The following is a 22,518-nucleotide window of genomic DNA, read 5'->3' as shown; positions in this document are numbered from 1 at the left end:
TGGCTTTTATTGTTATTGCCATGTTAGTATAGCTTTTAATAAAGATGAAGGATAATTAAGTAAAACATGTTTTAAAAGTCTGTAACCACTTAATTAGTAAATATTTTTTATGATCGTGGGATGGGTAAAACTCTTATAGCTATGATGTAAAACTTAGAATTGGAAAGGAACACATAACAGATTTGATTACATTTAGCCTTAAATTCTCTATTAAAATCATAATTAATGTTGAAATGCAAACAGATAAAAATAATCTGAGAATCTTTTCAAAATGCATTAGTTTCTATATTTCAGTAAGAAATATATAATTTGTTAGGAAACAAAATGACATGAACAAGGAACCACTAAAAGAAAAACATGCATCATTTAAAAATCCCAGATTAATGATCCAATAAATGAGAAGTTAACTTGTTTTTGCCTGTGGGATTATGATCAATCTTGTTCATTTTTATCAATGTCAGAAATAATTCAATATATACTATAGATACATTTTTAACTTGATATTGATCTGAAAGGAAATTTGGAAATATTTAACATATGCACCTCCTCTGCCCCAACAATCTCGGTTCTGGATATTTATAGGAAGACAAAAGAAACAAGGATATACGTATTGTGATGGCCAACATAGCAATGAGTTTTGGAGAAAAAGTATCTAAGAATGGTTACATTTCAAAAACCTTCTCACCCATACTGATAAAATTGATCTCTGTATTTCTATACAAAAAATAAATATCAAATTCTTATTTGTGTGCATAAGTATGGTGGGGGTGAGAGAAGAGCCTGAGAGTCTAAAGTTATTGTGCACTAATCTGTTGGTAGCTAAAGTGGGGGAATACAAAAAAGACACTGTAAGAGAAGATATTCACACTCTATATTACACTGTTCTTTAAAAATTTCCTTTTCCCTAAGGAGTTTATATAGCTTTGTAATTTAAGGAGCTATGTCAGCTGAAATGTTTTTATATCTGAATGCCACATTTGGTGGAAAGAGAATATTAAAAGTAAGATTAAATTAAACATGGAATCTAATCACTAATGTGAATAGGTAACTATTCTTTTTGTGTCATACTAAATTAAGTAATCCTGTTACTAACCTGAATTTGTTAAAATGTTTGCAACTCTTGCTTAAGTTGTATGGAGAAAATACTGTATCCCAGCTGTTGAAAGCCTTGTAGGAGAGGTTTGAATTTAAATAGGTTAATTGTATAAATTTAAGATACAAAGTGGTAAAGACAGTGCAGTTTACAAATGATCAGAATTACAAACAGCAAGTATAATTCATACTGATGTGTAAAATATAAAATACTATTGAAATAAAAACAATAAAAATAGTTAAACTGGAAGACAGCAAAATCCATTTAATTATTCAATGTATGTGTCTTTTAAGAGTAAATGAGAACCTTGACAAAATGTCTATGAATCTCATAAAGTCTTAGTAATAAAGCATATTTTTTAAAGATATTATATAGTTTTTCAGTTATATGTAATTTTCTGGATTCCTTTCCAAGCCTTTAAAAAGTTGTTCAGAGAAAAATAAATCATTTGCATGTTGCATGATTTAGACCTCATAAAAAATTAACAGAATGCTGGAAACCTGATTAGTGCATATATTTGTTTTACTGTTGGTAGCTGAGTTTTATTAAGTATGTAATTCTGTTGAAAGAGATACGTTGGTGGCTTGTAGACCTGCTGGCTACTTTATGGCAATGTCACATATGTCTTGAGTTGGAGTTCAACCCTGAAACCTCAGAAAAATAATCAGTAGACATTACAGTAGGCAGATACCAGTTCTTCACATTGTGAGTAAGTGCTCTATAATGCACCGTGGTCTTTTATATTTGTTTAAAGTACATATGATTAAAAAAAAATAAAGTACATATGATTGTTTTTTTTTTTTAAGTAATGAAGTTACAGGGAAAAAAATGGACTTAAAAAGCAGACATTCTAAAAAGTATTTGTGCAATAAGTTTAGAAGACAGATAGGAATGCCCTCAAATCAATTTGAAAACCACCAAAACCCTAATAGAAAATTTTTCAGTGTTTGTGAGGGAGAGAAGAGGAACAGAAGAAGAATGGAGAGAGGCACTGGGTGTTTAGGCAAGCAACTAGGCCAGCAGACAGTGGAAAGAAGGTGATCGTTTTAGTTCTTCAGGTTTAATTTAGTTGTTGGAATGCTCCCCAGGATGCAGATGTGGGGTGGGAATGAAGAAAGTAAGCATTACACATGTTAACTTCCAAGACAAATTGATGAATGAGTCCAAATCAAAACACAGAGGACACATAATCTAGCAAGTCCATAGTTGGTGACCATAGTCTGTACCACAATGAGGTTCAGAATCCTGCCAGTGACAGTATTTGGCTCCTCTGTTGCTCAGTGAATTATGGCTTACTCCAGACAAGGAGGCATAGCAGCAAAGAGAGACCCCAGCACATTAAGAGGAGGGAGTTCAGGATGCCTGCAAGCTAGGACTCTGCATAGGCTGAGACCCTATGGGGAACTATGGGAGAATGAGGAACACAAGTCAGGCAGAGATGGAATCTCAGGAGAGGCTGGGGCTCTAGCAAGTTCATGCTCAGGCCCTACATTGTCATTGAGGACTCCTGGTGAATTCTCCAGTGGGAAGTCCCACATATTGGAGGAGTGGGCTCTCAGTCTACTCCAGGTTATGCCTTAAGAACAGTGTTTATATATAGCCTTTCCAAGACTCTACCAAAGCCCTAGCAACTAAAATCGCAGAATGGAGATTTTTTCTAAAGACTCTTCCTCAAATGGTTTTGCATATGTAGAAAACTACTTGGCCGTGAATTCATTTGTTCAATTACCACTGATGTTCTTTTAATGTTTAATATCTGCTGAATGATAAAGCAAGGCAAACCATCTTTATACTCAGATACTGTGACAGTGGACTGAATTTTTTTCTACCAAGCAACAAACTGGATATTCTACATCCTGGGGAAATGGTATCAGTGATAGCTAGCAAGAGTGAGCCATGACAAAGCCACAAGAGGTGACATTTTAAAAGTATTTTCTCAGGATTATGCATTCTACGTGTAAAATGACAAAATTAGATGGATGTTGAATTTATCCTCTTAAGACGGAAATTATGAAATGACTGGAGGCTATTCTAAGTGCAACCAGCATAGTTGACACTGTATTCACATTAATGTGGACTAACTCATTTCTGGGATAGATTTCTAAATCTAATATATAGTGTATATATATTTATACATATATCCATAAGTACATCTAAATGCATAATTAATATGTAAATATATCATGCTTTTTTTTTTTTGAGATAAGGGAATGATTGCTTGTTTAACTCTCTCAAAAAACTCCTCACAGTGACAGTAAAGAAATAAGATGAGGCAAGAGCCATAAGGGTGAAGAGCACAGAAGGATGTAAGCAGAAGTGAAGTTTCAATAAATTTATGGAAGGTCAAAAAACAAAGGAAGCACATGTTCAAAGTGAAGAAACCTGTAGTTTAGGACATAGGAAATTTAGAGCTGAACCTAAAAGAATCCCTGGCTCACAAGAAATTTAGGAATAAGAAAGATTGCCTATGTAACTTGACTTTTTCCTGGGTGATTTGTGAGAGAACCCCGAAATTGCAGTCTTAACCTGTTTCTCGTTCATAACCTATTTCAGGTCCATTTCTTTCTGGGTGCTATACTAATCAGGGGTTGGGTCTCTAAGGTCTAAGTCCTGGGTCTTCACTACTTTTATCTTGGGCCTCATCCACCTTCACAATGTGGATTCAAAATTAAGCCAAACTCAGCACTATCAACTACACAGAGCAATTTGAGGAAAAACCTGCATTCAGGAGCCAAGAACTGGATGCTATGAAAAAGGATCTCTCACAGAATGTGAAGTAGCATTGGAATTTAAAAGTATAGTTGGGGATTTTCTTTTTAAATAGTAGTAAAAGAAAATAGGAAGGAAAGCTCTTTACTGAAAAAATGGCATCTAATAAAAGCAGAAAGGATAATAGCGTTGGAAAATCTGTTTGGTTACATGGAATTACTGATTCAGGTCAGAGGTCATCAGTGCATGCCAGAGTCATCTGGTGGCAGTTTGGCTGCCTTTGAATATTTTGTTATTTGTCAGTGTGTCATCCCACCAATCATTTATTAATTGAAGGGAGGAAAAAAAGCCCTCTACAATAGAAAGGATTATAGTTACTTCTTATATAAAATGCCCATACTTGACATCATGACTAGTGAAATAGTCTGAAATAGTCTCCTAGTGTAAGTGAATATGACGAACACAGCGTCACCTCTGAAATGTTATTGCTCAGAATGCTCAGCTTTAAGACTCTGGTTCTAGTCCTGTGCTATTCAGTACCGGAGCCACGAGACTTCTGTGGCTATTGGAAGCATGAACTGTGCTCTAAGGTTAGAGTATACCCTGGATTTCATAGATATGATACTCTAATAGTTAATATATATTTTTAAAAATTTTATATTGGGTACTGGTGAAATGCATTTTAGATATAATGAGTTAAACAGAATATCTTATTAAAATAATTTTACCTCATTTTTTTTCTTAAGAATCACTATTAGAATAGTTAAAATTATATATGTGGCCCAAATTATATTTTTATTGGACAGTGCTGCTTTAGATCTAACTCCCAGTTCACAAAAAATTCAGGTCAAAGAGAATCAGGTTAATGACCCAAGAGGAAGCAATTAAGTAAATCCAGATTGTGGAATAGTCTATCCTACAACTGTCCTAAGCTGTGAAAAAGAAAAAAAAAAAGAAAAGAAAAGAAAAGAAAAGAAAGTAATTAAGACTAAAGAGCTATCACAAAGGCATTGTAAACAGATTGGATTGGGTCCAGAAGGGGGACATGTAAATGGCTATAAACTTTCTGGGAATAAGAAGAAAGTTTTGAATTTCAACTAGACACTAGATGTTTTGGAATTATCATTATTATATAGCATGATATTGTGATTATGAGGGAAATTGTTCTTAGCTGTGTTTGAGTGATTTTGTAGTGATAGGAATATCTTTGGAATGACTGAGCAAGTATGTGATGAAGAGATCAGGGGCACTGGATAAAATATTTATTTCATTTTTTTAAAGATTTTATTTATGTATTCATGAGAGACACTGAGGGAGAGAGGCAGAGACACAGGCAGAGGGAGAAGCAGGCTCCATGCAGGGAGCCCGACGTGGGACTCGATGTGAGACTGGATCCTGGGCCTTCAGGATTACACCCTGGGCCGAAGGCAGTGCTAAACTGCTGAGCCACCCAGGCTGCCCTGGATAAAATATTTAAAATTGCTGAATCTAGATAAAGAATTATATTTTCCTACATGTAAGTTTTCTTATTAAGTGGGAAAAGATGGCCAAAAATTTTACATCTTCTGTTTCTCTGTGGTATGTAGTTTTTTTCCATGTGTATTTTTTCTTTTCTTTCTTTTCTTTTCTTTTCTTTTCTTTTCTTTTCTTTCTTTTCTTTCTTTTCTTTCTTTTCTTTCTTTTCTTTTCTTTTCTTCTTCTCTTTTCTTTTCTTTTCTCTTTTCTTTTTTTTCTTTTCTTTTTTCTTTTCTTTCTTTTCTTTTCTTTTTCTTTTTCTTTTTCTTTTTCTTTTAAAGATTTTATTTATTCATGAGAGACACAGAGAGAGAGGCAGAGACACAGGCAGAGGGAGAAGCAGGCTCCATGCAGGAAGCCTGATTGGGACTCAATCCTGGGACTCCAGGATCAGGCCCTGAGCCAAAGGCAGACGCTCAACCGCTGAGCCACCCAGGCATACCTCCATTTGTATTTCTTAATGTTAAAACACACAGGGGTGTCTGGGTGGCACAGTCGGTTAAGTGTCTGACTCTTAATTTGGGCTCAGGTTGTGATCTCAGGGTCATGGGGTCAAGCCCTACATTGGGCTCAACTCGAAGCTCAGCGTCAGAGTTGGCTTGAGATACTCTCCCCTTCTGCCTCTCCCACTCATGCTCACTCTCTCTCTCTCAAATAAATAAATCTTAACAAAAATACATAACTGTATAATATCAAATAATATGAAAATATTAGCAGTTTCCAATATAAAATTAATTTTCTTTGTACATTGATAATGATTCAGTTCCTTCCTTTCTCATCAGTGATCATTTACAATTGGAACACCAGATGCAAAATGGTAATGATTATACCAGTCTGCTTTCCACCACTATCATTAACCCTGTAATTTTTACTCATGTAAATGTAAAATAATAATTGAATGAAATTGGACTCTACCATGGATATTCATTGTAATTAAAACATCAGATTATGAAAAGAAAAATTACTTCTTTAATAACTTGCCATAGATTTCTCCTCCAACTAGACATCTGAACAGCTTTATAGCAACTTTGCTGAACTGCATTTTAATGTTATCTGTCTTATTTGACTTGATTTGAAATTTATACTCTCCTTTGTCTTCCTTTTTTTTTTCTCCTTTGTTTTCCTAATAACAGAATAATCTCTAGCAGTTTAAATGCAGATCTAATATGAAGATACTAAAATAGCATCTCAGCCATCTAAAAAATTGCAAAAACACCTAATGCTAGTTATATGTGATACAAAGTAGACTGCATAAATCTCATTAATAATCTGGAATTCAAGGAGCATACAAAAATTTCACTAACACTTGTAATAATTTTTAAATACATATATTTGATAGCCATTTAACTTTAAAATGGTTGCTATTGGTAATTCAGAAAAAATCATAGAAATTCTTTTTTTTTTTAACTATTCACTGATTTTTGATGTTGGAAACTTCACAGGTGTTAAGGTGTTAGCATGTCTATTTAAATAGGCAACACAGCAAGGAATCTCTCTTTTTACACCTTTTTAGATCCTGAGTACCCTGCAGTCTCAGGAACCATTGATTTAATAAGTCCTCAAATAGCAGACCTAGAAATCAGCATATTGTGAATTAATGAAACAGGAGTGAAAAATGTCAAAGTTAAAACTAACACAAAAGAGGAAAGAAAACTAACAAGAATAGCACAGGCAATTTTGTTGTTTTTTTTCTGAAGGAAACATTTGTATTAAAGTACATACATTCACATGTTGACATCATTGTATTGCTGTTTTTTCTAGCTCTTGATTCTAATGTATGTTTTGCAAGAATCTGACTATAATTAGTTTATTAAATATCAATTAAATTACTATGTTACAAATGTGAATAAACAACTTAAAAACATGGTTAATAAAAATTTCAAAAAACTTCTTTAACAATTAGTATTGATACTTGAAATCACAGCAGAAATTATCTAATGGTTTAATGTTGCTGTTAATTTCATAAGATGGGAATTTTGTTGGGTATGTGAAATTTATAAAAATTACAGCATAAATCCATACATTTAATACATTTGGGCATTTTAGTTTTGATATGCATTACCAAAAAAGTCCTCTAGATGGCAGTGTTTACCACAGTTAGAAAATATTTTAGCACTATTTTAACTTTTAAAATTATTCTCAAATGAGCCAAATTGTGTATAGTAAAAATTTCAGTCTTTTAGTATTCAGTATTTCTTCAGAATTTCATTTCACTTTGAGTGAATGTTTAACCTAATTCAGCAGGAGTTTGCTCATTTATTAGGTTATTATTGCAATTTAATTTGCAAATTTCCAGGAACTGTTAAGTTGAACCGAAAACTTCAGAATAAACATATATGTGACCTGTATCCTTTGAATAAATTAAAATAAGTTCTTGAGAGTATGATAACCAGGATGAAATAAATTTTAGCAACTAACTGGATTTTTTTTTTTTTTTTTGTCCAGGCTTGTATATAATCATAGATTTGAATAGAGTTATAAACACTTTGCTGGAAGCTATAATCTTTTAACCAAAAGAGGTTTTCATCTTCCACTTGAAATAATCATAGTTTAATTTTTTGCCCTGATAAAAACCCAAATGAATCAGATATTTAACAAAGTCTAGGATAATCATGTTTTGTCAGAGAACTTGGTATGGAGTAGATTTTTTAGAACCATGAAATCATGATAAGAGCATATAAAATCAACTTCTACTAGATATATTACTAGCATAAAACTAGGAAAAATGCCTCACATACACATGAATCTTAAATTTTCTGAAAACAAGAATGGACAGAAATGGCCAAGTTCAGGCCCTACCGAGTTGGAAGAGATTTCTTCAGATTTCAACTAGTATTTCAGAGATATAATTTGTAACCTTTATTTGCCCATTTTTCTGTAGGTTATTGAATGAACTCCAGTAGTATTTTAACTTTTGCTCTGGTGAGTTAGAAACTTTAAATATAAATTAAATCACAATGTATGAAAAACACAAATGCTCTTCCTCTAAAACAGGCTTCCTCAACTTTGGCACCACTGCAAGATTGGGCCAGGTAATTCTTTGGGGGTGGTGTTGTGGGTGGTTAGGGAAGCCGGAGGAAACTGGTCTGTACATTGTAGAATATGTAACATCATCCCTGACCTCTACCTACTAGAGATCAGTAGCAAACAGCAGCAACCCTTCCCACAAACTCTTTCCTTTCCCATCGACTCTTCTTTCTGTGCTCTAGTTGTGATAATCTAAATGTCCTCATACATAACTTGCGTTTTCTTTTCATGTATTCTCTTACAATCATAAAATGCCAGTCATGTTACTACAGTTCATTAGTCCTTCAATGGCTAAGTTAGGAATGGAGTCAAGCAAAATTGCTAAGTTGCTGTGGTGAATTCTTACATGAGGACTATGGGTTGCAAGTAATAGCTATGGTAAAGGCTACTCTAAAGTGTAGCTCTCACACAGTGGTAAGGATGACGATACCTACGATGAACTGGAACCAGGTAATTCTCTACCACACGGGATCCTCATCTCTGATTCTTTCTGTGCATCATCTTTTTTCTTCTCTCTCTCGACCTTTCTTTGGTTTTCTGGCCTATGTAATGAAAAACTGCTTCCAATTCCTCCTGAGTACATAGTCCAGAGCGATTACATTGTGGAATATCACTGTTCTCAGCTTCTTTAGTGAAGAGGTTTGCTGGTCAGTCTTGAATTTAGTATCTTCATAACTCAAGAGTTGTCAGATTGGTTGGATCTGTCGACTTCTGGCAGGGTGGAAGGAATCCGCACCATGTGAAGATGGCTGTTTTGCTGACCATGTGGATGGAACATGGGGGAAAACATTTCTGAAAAAGGAGGTCTGTGAGCTTTGGAGATGACCTGTAGGTGTCCACACATTTATCACCTCCTTGATACCTTTGATATGCATTAATGGCTTGGTATTCTCACATTGCTCAGAAAGTGTCTGAGCCCTCCCGTTCTGCCCCTGAAGAGTACCAGGCTCTCCAGATAGGCTTCTTTCTCATTGTCAGTCCAAAGTAAAACTAAAACTTAGCTTAAGATACTGTCTCTGAGGAAAAAAATCCTAAAGTTAACATGTGTAATGTGTAAATTCCTTGAGTCTCTGAGCAGTATTTCCATCAAAAGAATGCTTGGTAACAGAATTAATTACTGTGTGGTAAAATGATTAGTATAATCCTTTCTCCAATGTTTTCGCCTTTTTTTTTTTTTTTTCCTGGTGGTCATGACACTTCTTAAAACTCCTCTTAGGTCCTTGCTCCTTAAGATGTGGTCTTCCACCAACATCACGATCCCCTGGGAATTTGGTAGAAATGCACAGCTTCAGGTCCCACCCTAAAACTACTGTCTCAGAACCTGCATTTTAATTTCACAAGATATATGGATAATTAGTATCCATACTAAAGTTTGAGAAACACAGAATCAGGTTAATTCTTCTTTAAATCATGAAATCGATTTTAGCATAATATTAAGCTTAAAATAATAAACTCAGTAGACCTTCTGGACTAACCTGAAGATTGAAAACAATTAGATTGCTGGCATATTTATGAATATTATCAAGAACTTGCTACTAAGCATTTGAACTGTTAAGATTAATGTCACAAGCAAAATTTTTTAAATCTAAAATATAAAGGAGAGATAGTGTGAAGAGTTAGGAAAGTAGAAAGGACTCACAGGCTAGGATGCCTCAGCTGGATTATGCTTGAGATACAGATATTGAATATTTCTGTGCTGAGCATACAGGAGGCTTTAAAAAGTATATTAGGAAAAAAGAATGTAGTTATTTTTTTTAGATAGTATGGTTGTGGTTTTTAAATAGATTTTTTGAATGAGCTAGTGAATAGATTAATGACACTAAATTTGTCCCATATGAGTTTAATAATGTCATGTAACTCTCATTTTATACTTTCTTAATTGTGCTATTTACGTGAAGTGTCCCTTGGTCATTAGGATCTACTTAACTGTTGTAATATATCAAAAAGTCAGTCTGGTTCCATGGTGAGAAACAAATATTACTCAAAACTAATCCCATTACACTTCTTCACCATAGCTGTTAAAGACACCTTTATTGGTACAGTTGTTATTCCCAGAAATGAACAAATAAGTTTGCAGTGAGGTCATAGATACACTGACATTGCTCTCAAACATGGCGCTATTTACTCTCCAAAATCAATACATTGCATGAATATTTTTGTGATATAAATGTTTATGATCTTTTTGAAATTATATTGTAAGGCATTTATTGTTTTTTGTTATATTTTACAAGGATATTTTTCCAAAGAAAATTTCCCTAGTTAAGCTTTCTTATAAAATTCCATGTAATGTGTATTGTAACATACTATTTTTAAAAATAAGTCACTTATGATGTGTCCTGGCTTACTTCGAAGCAGATCAACTCCATTCTATACAGTCAAGAAGTTTCCGTGAGGCTCTGTTAATCCTTTCTAAAAATTCACCGATCTTTTATGGCTTGAGCAAAGTAAATTCATAGGCATAGGATTGAAAAGATGATGTGCATTTTAGAATCTTTTAAAGGAGTGTATTAGTATATGCTACAGAGTCAGTTTTTCATTTAAGAAAAAATTAAAGAATTATGTGTATATACACAATTTTTGTAGACGGAGTGGTATTGACTTAAGTCCCAGTCAAAGCATACCAGTATCTTTAAAGGCTGAGCAATCCTCATATCCATTACTTGGGTCTTATCAATGATACAGAGTTAAGCCAGGGCGGTAGGAGTCAATGGAATATGCATAGTCTCCCTGACTCATCCTAATTCAATTAGAGGGGACTGTGGGTTGAATTTGGTTCCTGAGAGGAGATTATAAGAGAAAAATGAGGCTTATCCAGTCTGACCTATATTAAGTCTATTTATGTGCACATTATATAACAAATCGGGCTCTTAGAATACCATATGAATTTGTCCTTAAAAAGGAAAAAAAAATAGGCTTGAAGAAGTTGGGGGGGGGTATAGAATGAGTTTCTAGAATGGTGTTTCAAGTAATAGGAACTTCTAATTTTCAACAACCTGTTAATGAGAAAGTCCTGAAAGAAGAAAAAAATGTACTATATTTTAACTTGACAAAGTTCTAATATCTAAGAAAACAATGTTCCCGGTTATCCTTGGGCAGATGCTGTTGTGCATGTTTTTGTCTCGGACATTTTTCTGTCTCTATTTTTAAGTGTAAATAGAGGTGCTTCCAAATGTGTGTTGTTATCTTGCGTCTTCAGACATTTATATAAGTATGAATGGAATAGATCATACTTGATATTCTAATCTAACAGTTTTTTACCCACCAAAATCTCATACACAGGAAATAAAGTTTTGTGTGTTCTATTTCACTTGAACTTACATGACTTTAAAGGGATCAAATTAAAGTGGAACATATATTCTTCTATTACTACCTTAAAATCCCCTTTTCATGTTTTCCTGAGTGATTACATGTGTACCACCTATGACAGGGAAAACCTTCATTATGAAAGCTATGTCTGTACATAACCTTAAGTCTTAAATAACCAATAACAAAATTTGAAAATTCAATATTTCCTTTATACAGTAATTGTGATAAAAACAGCACTGGAAAATGTCAGTTAATATTGTAATAACGTTAGAGCTACAAACCTGACATCTATAATCGTTGTCAGTCATAAAAATCTAGCAAATTGGGATTAAATTTAGTTCAGTCATTCAAACGGAATGAAGCTTCTTGTCACCTGCTTTCCTTTGTGATTTGATTACCATGGACTGGGTTTTCCTTAAAGAAAAAGGAAAAAAAAAGTATTCAAAGGAAAGAGCTAATAGTAAAGCAGAAGAATTATTCAAGAAGCTCATGACACATTGCCAGTTTGCACAGCCTTAAAAGGTGTTAATTTTCTTTTTTGTGGTGTTAAAATTCTGCATTGTCATTTTCTAAACAGTGATAATATGAATAACCTTTAGTATTCTTCACAGGTTTTCCTCTGGAAGTATACTACTAGTCTAGCCTCTTTTGTGAAACGGGGACAATAATACCTGCTGTGACGTCAGAGCCCTTGTGACTGATTGATTGATTGATTAATGACCGTTAGACAGAGTAAGATATCTGGATTAAAGGAACTTTAGAAGTGTAGGGCATAGAAGTATTTTTTAAATTTAATTTTTAACTTTGATTACAATATACAACTAGGATACTGGAGATGAAATACAGTCTTGAAATCTTTGAGGTCATTTGATCATTCCGATTACTACAGTCTGACTTTTTTTTTAAATTTTTTATTTATTTATGATAGTCACACACAGAGAGAGAAAGAGGCAGAGACATAGGCAGAGAGAGAAGCAGGCTCCATGCACCAGGAGCCCGACGTGGGATTCGATCCCGGGTCTCCAGGATCGTGCCCTGGGCCAAAGGCAGGCGCCAAACCGCTGCGCCACCCAGGGATCCCGCAGTCTGACTCTTATATAAAACGTTTCTTTAAAAAGCTTTTACAATCCGTGTGAAATGTGATTTTAAAATGCTGGGTGATAACTAGAAAAACAGATGAAAATCCAATTAAACAAGGTCATAATTTAGATTATTAAATGCCATTACCTGGAAACCGCTGTTTAACATATATAAACGGAGCAGCATTAAATGTTTAAAATATAAAAAATTGTAACTTGACATCTGTTTCTGTATAAATCTTTAATAGCAGTTTTCAGTTAGCTGGCTGAAGGTGACTTAGCTTTACAAGTGTCCCATGACTTACATAACACACAGAGAACACTACAGGCAATTTTACTACAATCCAGATGACATAATTCCTAAAGTCCTAATCAGGTACAACACAGGTGAGAACATCATAATTCCTGGATGTAGAACACATTCATTGACAAAGATGAATAAGGGCTGAAGAGATCTAATTGGAAGTCTAGAATACATATTGAAAGATCCGTATGAGAAGTCATAATTGGAAATCTAATATTTTATTAAATGCACTAGGGAAAAATGACTAAAATGTGGTAAAACAATATACTCCCTCACAAAAACGAAAATTACTATTTCCCAAATTCATAATTCTGCAGGCATAACTTTTGAAATAGAGGTGGATTGTGAGCAGCTCTCATTATGCACATGTTTTACATAGTGTTTTGGGCAGAAGCCTCAAGTTATTTTTTCCCTGGAATATTAATGAGATATCTAATCGTAGTTCTTATTCTATAGTTTATAAGTTGGAATATAATAGGGCAAACAATAAGCTTCAGTTGTTCCGACTTTAAGAGCTAAAACTGGCATGGTTAAAGAATTTCAATAATTTAGAAATGCTAAATAAACACAAAATAGGATGCACCGAAGTCAGCTCTATTTCTGTATTCAATTTCCTTTGCAAAGAACCTAGAGGTACTTCTTTTTGGGGCTTTGACCTGTGGGTTCCATTAATTGGAGTCTCATGGTCATAGATTTAATCATGTGATGATTTTCCTCTCTTTCCTAACCTTCGTCTGGGTCCTAAGATTTCATCTATGAGCCTAGGATAATAATGGGTTCTGACTACAAGTCAAGCTATCCCTTAGCAAACAGAAACAATTACGCTTGATAATAAGGTTAAATAATTATTGCTAAACTATGTGTTGGAGATTACAACAGAACTTTGAAATGGCTACAGTATGATTAGAGTAAGAATGTGAGATAGCATGATCCTTATGAAATGAACTGGAAAGTGGCTGTGCTGCTGTGTTTATTATAAATGTATTAGGATGATGGTTCATTTATTTTAAACTAGTCCAAAGCATAAAGTAGGTGACAATTGGAACAGTGCACTGGTGTTAACTGTAGACTTTGTGAATGGCAAAATAATCATCAATGGTAAGAGAAAAGAATTCCTTTATTTCACATTGTATCAGGTAATTTTTTTTTTTTACTTTTAGATACTTAAGCAGCCCTTTTTAAAATTAAATTTGTGTATTCTAATCTTACAAACTATTGTAAGAGTTGGTAGGCTATTTAAAAACAATACCAACCTATTATTGCTTGCAAGAAACCGGTTTTACATTTTTCGTGTAAGGGATCGGTGTCTTTTACAGTGGGCTTTTAGGCACTGCACTTTTTACTGTGAATAATCACCAGAGAAGTTTGAATAAAAAGGAGCTTACGTTTTCATAGATGAGGGGAAATTGCAATACCAAATGGGTTGGTTGAAAAATGGAATTATATACAATACCTAAGTTTGATAGGCTTAGTGTTTTTTTTTTTTTTGAACTTTTAAATATCTAAAAATAAGTTGTTCCTATTTGGGAAAAAAAAAAACAAAACACCCATTGTACTAAAAACCACAATGTATTCCCTAAATATGCCATCGTGGTGCCTCACTATGTGAAGAGTCTTAATGCATCTACAGCCCAGTACAGAATATGGAACACGGAGGTTTAAAATAAATGCTCTTTATCCTCCGTGGAAGTTAGAACAAGTTACTCCATCATGCATTAAGACCTTCTCAGACAACCTTTGGAGGTCATTCAAAAATAGATTTTTGTGTGTTCCAAGTGAACTGTTACTAATGCCTCCAACTTAGGGATCTGGCATTGTAGGTATACAGCCCCTTACACAAATTTTCATGGTTTACTTATTTATTTATTTATTCATTCATTCATTCATTCATTCATTCATTCATTCAGGTTTACTGATTTTTAAAGCTCAGCCAAAAACAGTGCTTTGGGGGGCAACTATTTAGGGAATAACAAGGCGAATCCTTTCGGGATCGTTCCGTTCAGCTCTCCTATGAAAAGGAGAAGCGCGCGAGGACTGCTACAGAACCGGTCAGAAATGCGCAGGGAAGGACAAGCACCACACCTACTAAAGTTGGGCTCAAAAGTGCAAAGGGGAAGGAAAAAGTCCTAACAGTTTGGGGAGCAGCAGCTGCGCGGGACGGCGCCCAGCCTTTCGCGAGCGAAGTTTGCAGCGGGGTGAGCTGCGGGCGGGCTCGGCTGCAGCCGCGCGGCCGCGGGGCTCGGGGTCGCGGGCGTCGGGCCGCGGCGGGAGCCCCGGGGCGAGGCCCGCAGGGACCCGCCGCCCCCTCGCCCCGCGCGCCAGGCGGCCGCGGGCAGGTCCCGGGAGTCCTAGAGGCTGCAGCGTGCCCGCCCGCCCCCCCTCCCCCCTCCCTCCCTCCCTCCCCGCGGGCGGCGTCCGCCCCCCGCTTGCTTGCTCCCGGGCAGTGCTCAGACCCATTTCCTCTCCGGTCCTGATGCAGATGCGAACCCCGCGAGCCGACCTTTCGCCGTCGCCCTCTCTGCCCCTCTCGCCAGGGCTCCCGCCGGCGAAGCCTCTGGGCGCGGTGCTGGGCACCTGGTCTGATCGCGCTCCCGCCCGGGGTGCGGGTGGGGGTGACGGTGCCGACCGTGAGCCTGCGGGCGCGCTGTGCACTGCGGCTGGCTCGCTCCCTTCTTGGCATTTTGGTCCCTCCGTGGAGCAAAGGCGAGTGCGAAACGCGCGCCCGCGTGGGCCCACCCCCACCCCACCCCCGCCCCTCCCCATCCCCTCCCCCGGGCCGCCCACCGCGCTGCGGGAGGCGCTGCGGGAGGCTCCCCGGATCCTTGCCTGCGCTCCCCCGCCAGCCTCCCGCGCCGCCCCGGCTCGCCCCGGCTCGCCCCGGCTCGCCCCCGCCACCCGGGCTCCGCGGGTCTCGGCCCCGCGCGGCGCACAGCAGCCCCCCCCCCCCGCCCCCCTGCAGCCCGGCTCGCGGAGCAGCTCCGGCGCTTCCCTCCCGGGCCGGCCCCTGCCGGGCATGCTCCGTGCGCCTCCGGGAAGCCGGCTCTCCCCGGGCCGGGATCGCTTCTCCGGGTTTTCGCGGCTGCCGAGGGGCGCGGAGGAGGGGGGAGGCTGGAGACAGTCGGAGCCTTGTTCCTCGCCCCCTCCCTGCCGCCGGGCTGCGGCCGCCCGCACCGCAGGATGCGGGCCAATCAGGGCCCGGGGGCGGGGCCCGGGCAGTCCCGCCCTCCCTCCGGGCTTATTGAGAGTTCTAGCAAGAAATTCAGTTCGGAGAGGAGAGGAGAGGAGAGCAGAGGAGAGGAGAGCAGAGCCGAGAGGGAGAAGGGGCGAGGGGCCGAGGAGGAGGCAGGGGACGTGCGCGGCGGGGGGAGCGCCTCAGCCTCCGAGGCACCGAAGACATCACCCACCGGGAATTTTTCAGGCGACTGTCATCCCGGAGAGAAGCCAGAGGACCGCCGTCACCCCAACTCGGACGTTTCCCCCAAGAAGTTAAGAGACTTAAGCGGTGCTGACATCGGAGGGAAATGGTATGCTCGACGCTGTGGAAAATCCCCCGGAGCTGAGGAAGGGCCACTGGGTGGTGTGTGCGCGTGTGTCTGTGCGTGCCACACGCCACCGGAGCCCGGACCCCGTGGGTAACAGAGACGAAATGTGGAGAGAAGGACTGACGACAGATCTGTGAAATTCGTTCTCCGGAGTTGCTAATTTGCCAGCCCGAAGCGACACATTCTACGAGGAGGAGACGTTTCGCTGCTTCTGATTTCTCCCCAAACTGGTGCTGCCAGATGCATGGCTTTCTATGTGTTGGAACGAATCATTCCCAACTGCAGCATACCGGGAAAGGGGAAAGGTTGAGGCAACTAACGTAAGTGTAAAGTTTCGCATGCACGATTGTGGATTTTGTGTTTAGAGATGTCCTCGGTGTGGACGAGGGGTGTCTGTAATTGGGTGGACGGTTGGGGCACAGCTCACCTCCTAGGCTGTATCTGCAGCCCTACCTGCATCACTCTGCTGGAACTAATCGCGGGCATCAGCTACCGTGCAGCCTAATGCAGATAAGATTAGAGCCTGGGAACTGACCAGTTCTACTCAAGTAGGTAGCTGCCTGGAGGCTTGCACCCATCTAGATTGCAGTTAGGGGAGCATCTAAGCAGAAGCCTTTTTACCTGCGTTTAGTGGGTTGCAGTATTTACGTGTGGCAGATGTTACTAATACTGTAACCGGGGATCAGGGTTAAGAAACTGCATCCCCCCCCCCCCCCCGTCTTTTACGCTCAGTAGAAAATATTGTGCTGTTACATGGAAATGTTAGCTGCGTTTCACTTACATCTCAACACTCTCTTCCACATCTAGGATAAGGAATCCTGTATTATACATTTTTAAAAGTTTCGTGTGTTTCTTAATCCAAATGGGGAGAATTTGGCAATATGGAGAAATGAGAGCAAGGTCTGGGCAGGAGATTTGAAGTCTTGGTATTGTGCTTTTAGGCAATGAGGATATGTAGTGGCCGGTGACTATTGCTTCTGATGCTGCAGCAGCATGTCCGGATGCTTGTTTCCCAGTAAGATGGGATTAGAAGGCAGTTGAGGAACTGGGGGCAGAGAAAAAAAAGATAGTCTTTTTAGAAGGAAGAGATGACTCAGTGTAACAGAGAAGAAAACATCACATTTGACATGTGACAAAGCAATTAGCAGGAACCATAGCTAAATACTTAGTGTTTTTCACTTGTACCTAAAAAAACTAAGGGAGGTGGATTAGGAGCCAGGAGGCGGGTAAGACAGGGGGAGGGGAAGAAGAGAACAAGAATGCATGTTTTGAATTAAACAGTGTCCTGAAAAACAGTGTGGGTGAATACAGGTAAAAATAGCAGCTGTCCTTAATTCAGAAGTAGATTAGTCTCATTTTCTCTGGGCAAATGCAACAAGCAGTGGATATTTAGTGTTTTCATCCACAGAGTTAACTTGCAAACAGTGGCAGAGCAAACTGCCATGTTTACTAATGTGCAGTGGAAAATGTGTTGTGATATTTCATGACTGTGTGTTTTTGTTTACTGAAGAATAATATTGTCTATACGATTGTGTTGACAGTGGCTGTCTCCAAATAAGCGATGAGATGTAATGCATCCTCCAGTCCATGCACGCTTCCTCTTGCAGTCCGTGCATCATTCCTCAGTGGAAACCTTTAAACCCTAAAATCCAGGAAAAGAAAATAAATACATTATCATGGACCTGAGGGATTTTTACCTGTTGGCTGCTCTGATTGCCTGTTTAAGGCTGGATTCCGCAATAGCTCAAGAACTTATTTACACTATTAGAGAGGAATTGCCTGAAAATGTGCCCATAGGAAACATACCAAAGGATCTGAACATTTCTCACATCAATGCTGCCACAGGGACCAGTGCCAGCCTTGTCTACAGACTGGTTTCTAAAGCTGGGGATGCCCCTCTGGTGAAAGTGTCCAGTAGCACTGGGGAAATTTTCACAACCTCCAACAGAATAGACAGAGAAAAACTCTGTGCTGGAGCCTCTTATGCTGAGGAGAATGAGTGTTTCTTTGAACTTGAGGTGGTGATCCTCCCCAATGATTTCTTCAGGCTGATCAAAATAAAAATAATTGTCAAGGATACCAATGATAATGCCCCCATGTTTCCATCTCCTGTCATCAATATTTCCATTCCAGAAAACACTTTGATCAACAGCCGCTTTCCAATTCCATCAGCAACAGATCCTGACACAGGCTTCAATGGTGTACAGCATTATGAATTGTTAAATGGGCAGAGTGTTTTTGGACTGGATATCGTGGAAACTCCGGAGGGAGAGAAGTGGCCACAATTGATTGTTCAGCAAAACTTGGACAGAGAACAGAAAGATACCTATGTGATGAAAATCAAAGTAGAGGATGGAGGCACTCCACAGAAATCCAGCACGGCCATACTGCAGGTCACAGTAAGTGATGTAAATGACAACAGGCCAGTGTTTAAAGAGGGTCAAGTGGAGGTGCATATCCCAGAGAATGCTCCTGTAGGCACCTCTGTGATTCAGCTCCACGCCACTGATGCAGATATAGGCAGTAATGCTGAAATCCGATACATTTTTGGTGCCCAGGTCGCCCCTGCAACCAAAAGACTCTTTGCTTTAAATAATACTACTGGGCTGATTACAGTTCAGAGGTCCTTAGATCGAGAGGAGACGGCCATTCACAAAGTGACAGTGCTGGCTAGTGATGGCAGCTCCACACCCGCTCGAGCAACGGTTACCATCAATGTCACTGATGTAAATGATAACCCTCCTAACATAGACCTCAGGTACATTATAAGTCCCATCAACGGCACGGTGTATTTATCTGAGAAAGATCCTGTCAATACAAAGATTGCCCTCATTACAGTTTCAGATAAGGACACAGATGTGAATGGCAAAGTGATCTGTTTTATTGAAAGAGAGGTCCCATTTCATTTGAAGGCAGTATACGACAACCAGTATTTGTTAGAGACCTCCTCTTTGTTGGACTATGAGGGCACCAAAGAATTCAGCTTTAAAATTGTTGCCTCTGATTCTGGGAAGCCCAGTCTAAATCAGACTGCCCTGGTAAGGGTTAAGCTTGAGGACGAAAATGACAACCCACCAATTTTCAACCAGCCTGTAATTGAGCTGTCAGTTTCTGAAAACAACCGACGTGGGTTATACTTAACAACTATTAGTGCCACAGATGAAGACAGTGGGAAAAATGCGGACATTGTTTATCAGCTTGGACCGAATGCCTCCTTCTTTGATCTGGACCGAAAGACAGGAGTTTTGACAGCCTCCAGAGTCTTTGACAGAGAAGAACAAGAACGATTCATTTTTACAGTAACTGCCAGGGACAATGGGACCCCTCCCCTCCAAAGCCAAGCGGCTGTGATAGTTACTGTTCTGGATGAGAATGACAATAGCCCCAAGTTTACTCATAATCATTTTCAATTTTTTGTGTCTGAGAATCTGCCAAAGTATAGTACTGTGGGGGTAATCACAGTGACAGATGCAGATGCTGGAGAGAATAAAGCTGTGACTCTTTCCATTCTGAATGACAATGATAATTTTGTGTTGGATCCCTATTCTGGAGTCATAAAGTCAAATGTCTCGTTTGATAGAGAGCAGCAGAGTTCCTACACTTTTGATGTCAAAGCCACTGATGGAGGACAACCGCCCCGCTCTTCTACTGCAAAAGTAACCATCAATGTCATGGATGTCAATGACAATAGCCCAGTTGTCATTTCTCCACCTTCCAACACTTCTTTTAAGTTGGTACCCCTCTCAGCCATTCCTGGCTCTGTGGTAGCAGAAGTTTTTGCGGTGGACATCGACACTGGGATGAACGCCGAACTTAAGTACACGATTGTGAGTGGGAACAACAAAGGCTTGTTTCGGATCGATCCAGTAACGGGTAACATCACCCTGGAAGAAAAACCGGCACCCACTGATGTGGGCTTGCACCGTTTAGTGGTCAACATAAGTGACCTGGGATACCCTAAGTCTTTGCACACACTCGTGCTTGTTTTTCTTTACGTTAATGACACTGCTGGGAATGCCTCCTATATCTATGACTTGATTCGCAGGACTATGGAGACCCCACTGGACAGGAACATAGGGGACAGTAGCCAACCCTATCAAAATGAGGACTATCTCACCATCATGATCGCCATCGTCGCAGGCGCCATGGTGGTCATAGTCGTGATCTTCGTGACCGTCCTGGTGCGCTGTCGCCATGCGTCAAGGTTCAAAGCAGCTCAGAGGAGCAAGCAAGGTGCTGAATGGATGTCCCCAAACCAGGAGAACAAACAAAACAAGAAAAAGAAAAGGAAGAAAAGAAAGTCTCCCAAGAGCTCTCTTTTGAACTTTGTTACAATCGAAGAGTCCAAACCTGATGATGCAGTTCACGAACCTATCAATGGGACAATAAGCCTGCCGGCTGAGCTGGAGGAGCAAAGTATAGGAAGATTTGACTGGGGCCCGGCCCCTCCAACAACCTTCAAGCCTAACAGCCCCGACCTGGCCAAGCACTACAAATCTGCTTCTCCACAGCCTGCTTTTCATCTTAAACCAGACACTCCAGTTTCTGTGAAAAAGCATCATGTGATTCAGGAACTCCCGTTGGACAACACCTTTGTCGGGGGTTGTGACACCCTTTCCAAACGCTCTTCCACTAGTTCAGATCACTTCAGTGCCTCAGAGTGCAGTTCCCAAGGAGGCTTCAAGACAAAGGGCCCCTTACACACCAGACAGGTAAACGAGCACTTTTACTGGTCTATAAGTACTGCATACAAGTGCCCAGTCAACCAGTATTAACGTGCCAGTGTGTCTATTGTTTTGGTCTAACTTTAGCTTAGTTATAAAGAGGGAAAAAAAACTTGACCCCTTTTCTGTTCCTCTGGGGCTCAGTCAAGAATTTTTAGAACAGCTTTGAAATTTCTGAGTTCTGAGAATTATTTAACCTCCCAGTTTCCTTCAAATGGCAAAAGATGAAAAGAGGAAGTAATTCCAAAAATGTCCCAAGATAATGTTTGCTGAAGAAGAAAACCTGTCCTGATATGCCAAATTCTGCTCCGGGGGTTTCCAAATTGACTGCTTCAAGATTTTCACGTTACCTTTTGATCTAAAGAGTCACCTTCAAATCCCAAGTTTTAAATGACGTTTGAAGGTCTGACTGTAATTATTTTGGAGCTGTGGTTGCTAAAGGGGTTAATTTTTTTTTAGTCTCTAAACAAGATAGTAGATTATTAAATGTACATCAGCTGTGAAGCACATGATTGTCGATAGATTGCAACGAAGCCATATAGGAAGCCTTCTCTTTGATTTCAGATGATTTCATTGTAATATAGCAAATCGGGTATTGACTAGAAAGGTTGGCAAATTGTCCATAATGGCCAAATTACTCTTTCAAGAAAAAAAAAAATAGAAGGAATGCTGTCTCCCTGATATAACCAATTTATATAGAAAAGAATGAATCCATTGTAAATATTCTCCCATCTTAGTAATGCATAAGTGATCTGTCATAACTCATTTTAAACTGTGAAATATGCCATATGAAGAGGGATTAAGAGGCTGAGAAACTCATATTTCAACCAAATCCAGAATTAGTTTTTCTTAGGTCTAATAATTCCTTGTTAATAAAGATTTAAATGCAGCGCTGTCTAATTTATTTCACTGGTGCTTGTCTATTGCCATGAAATTTGAGTGTCAGTAATAGCCTGTAGATGGCACTAGGGTATCATGTCGCTTGTGCTGGCCAGGTGCCAATCCCGCAGTAGCAAGGAAGGGGGTGGGGGGAGGGAAGGATCAAGCTGGTACTACAACCAAAGATACCTTTTATTTAATGATAGTTGCTCTGGAGCAACTAGCATTTAAATTCATTTGCTTGCTCTTTTGCGATCAGCTCTCACCACACCAACTTTCTAGGATTTCGTAACCCAAGTTCTATCCTTGTTGTTGGTATTGAGTCCACCTATGGTGATGG

At 39.3% G+C, this 22,518-nt stretch overlaps 1 protein-coding gene across 1 annotated transcript; it reads left to right on the top strand.

Moving 5' to 3' along the window:
* The first annotated feature begins 16,416 nt into the window (after positions 1-16,416).
* On the top strand, positions 16,417-22,104 carry PCDH9 (protocadherin 9). The gene is made up of 2 exons (XM_055336097.1): positions 16,417-16,895; positions 18,117-22,104. Exon 2 carries the CDS (start codon positions 18,252-18,254, stop codon positions 21,348-21,350), a length of 3,099 nt encoding a protein of 1,032 aa, XP_055192072.1. The 5' UTR covers positions 16,417-16,895; positions 18,117-18,251; the 3' UTR covers positions 21,351-22,104.
* Positions 22,105-22,518: the final 414 nt, after the last annotated feature.

The sequence above is a fragment of the Nyctereutes procyonoides genome, unplaced genomic scaffold (genome assembly GCF_905146905.1).
Source record: "Nyctereutes procyonoides isolate TBG_1078 unplaced genomic scaffold, NYPRO_anot_genome, whole genome shotgun sequence".
In the NCBI taxonomy this organism is placed as follows: Eukaryota; Metazoa; Chordata; class Mammalia; order Carnivora; family Canidae; genus Nyctereutes; species Nyctereutes procyonoides.
This window is presented reverse-complemented; position numbering and strand designations above follow the sequence as displayed.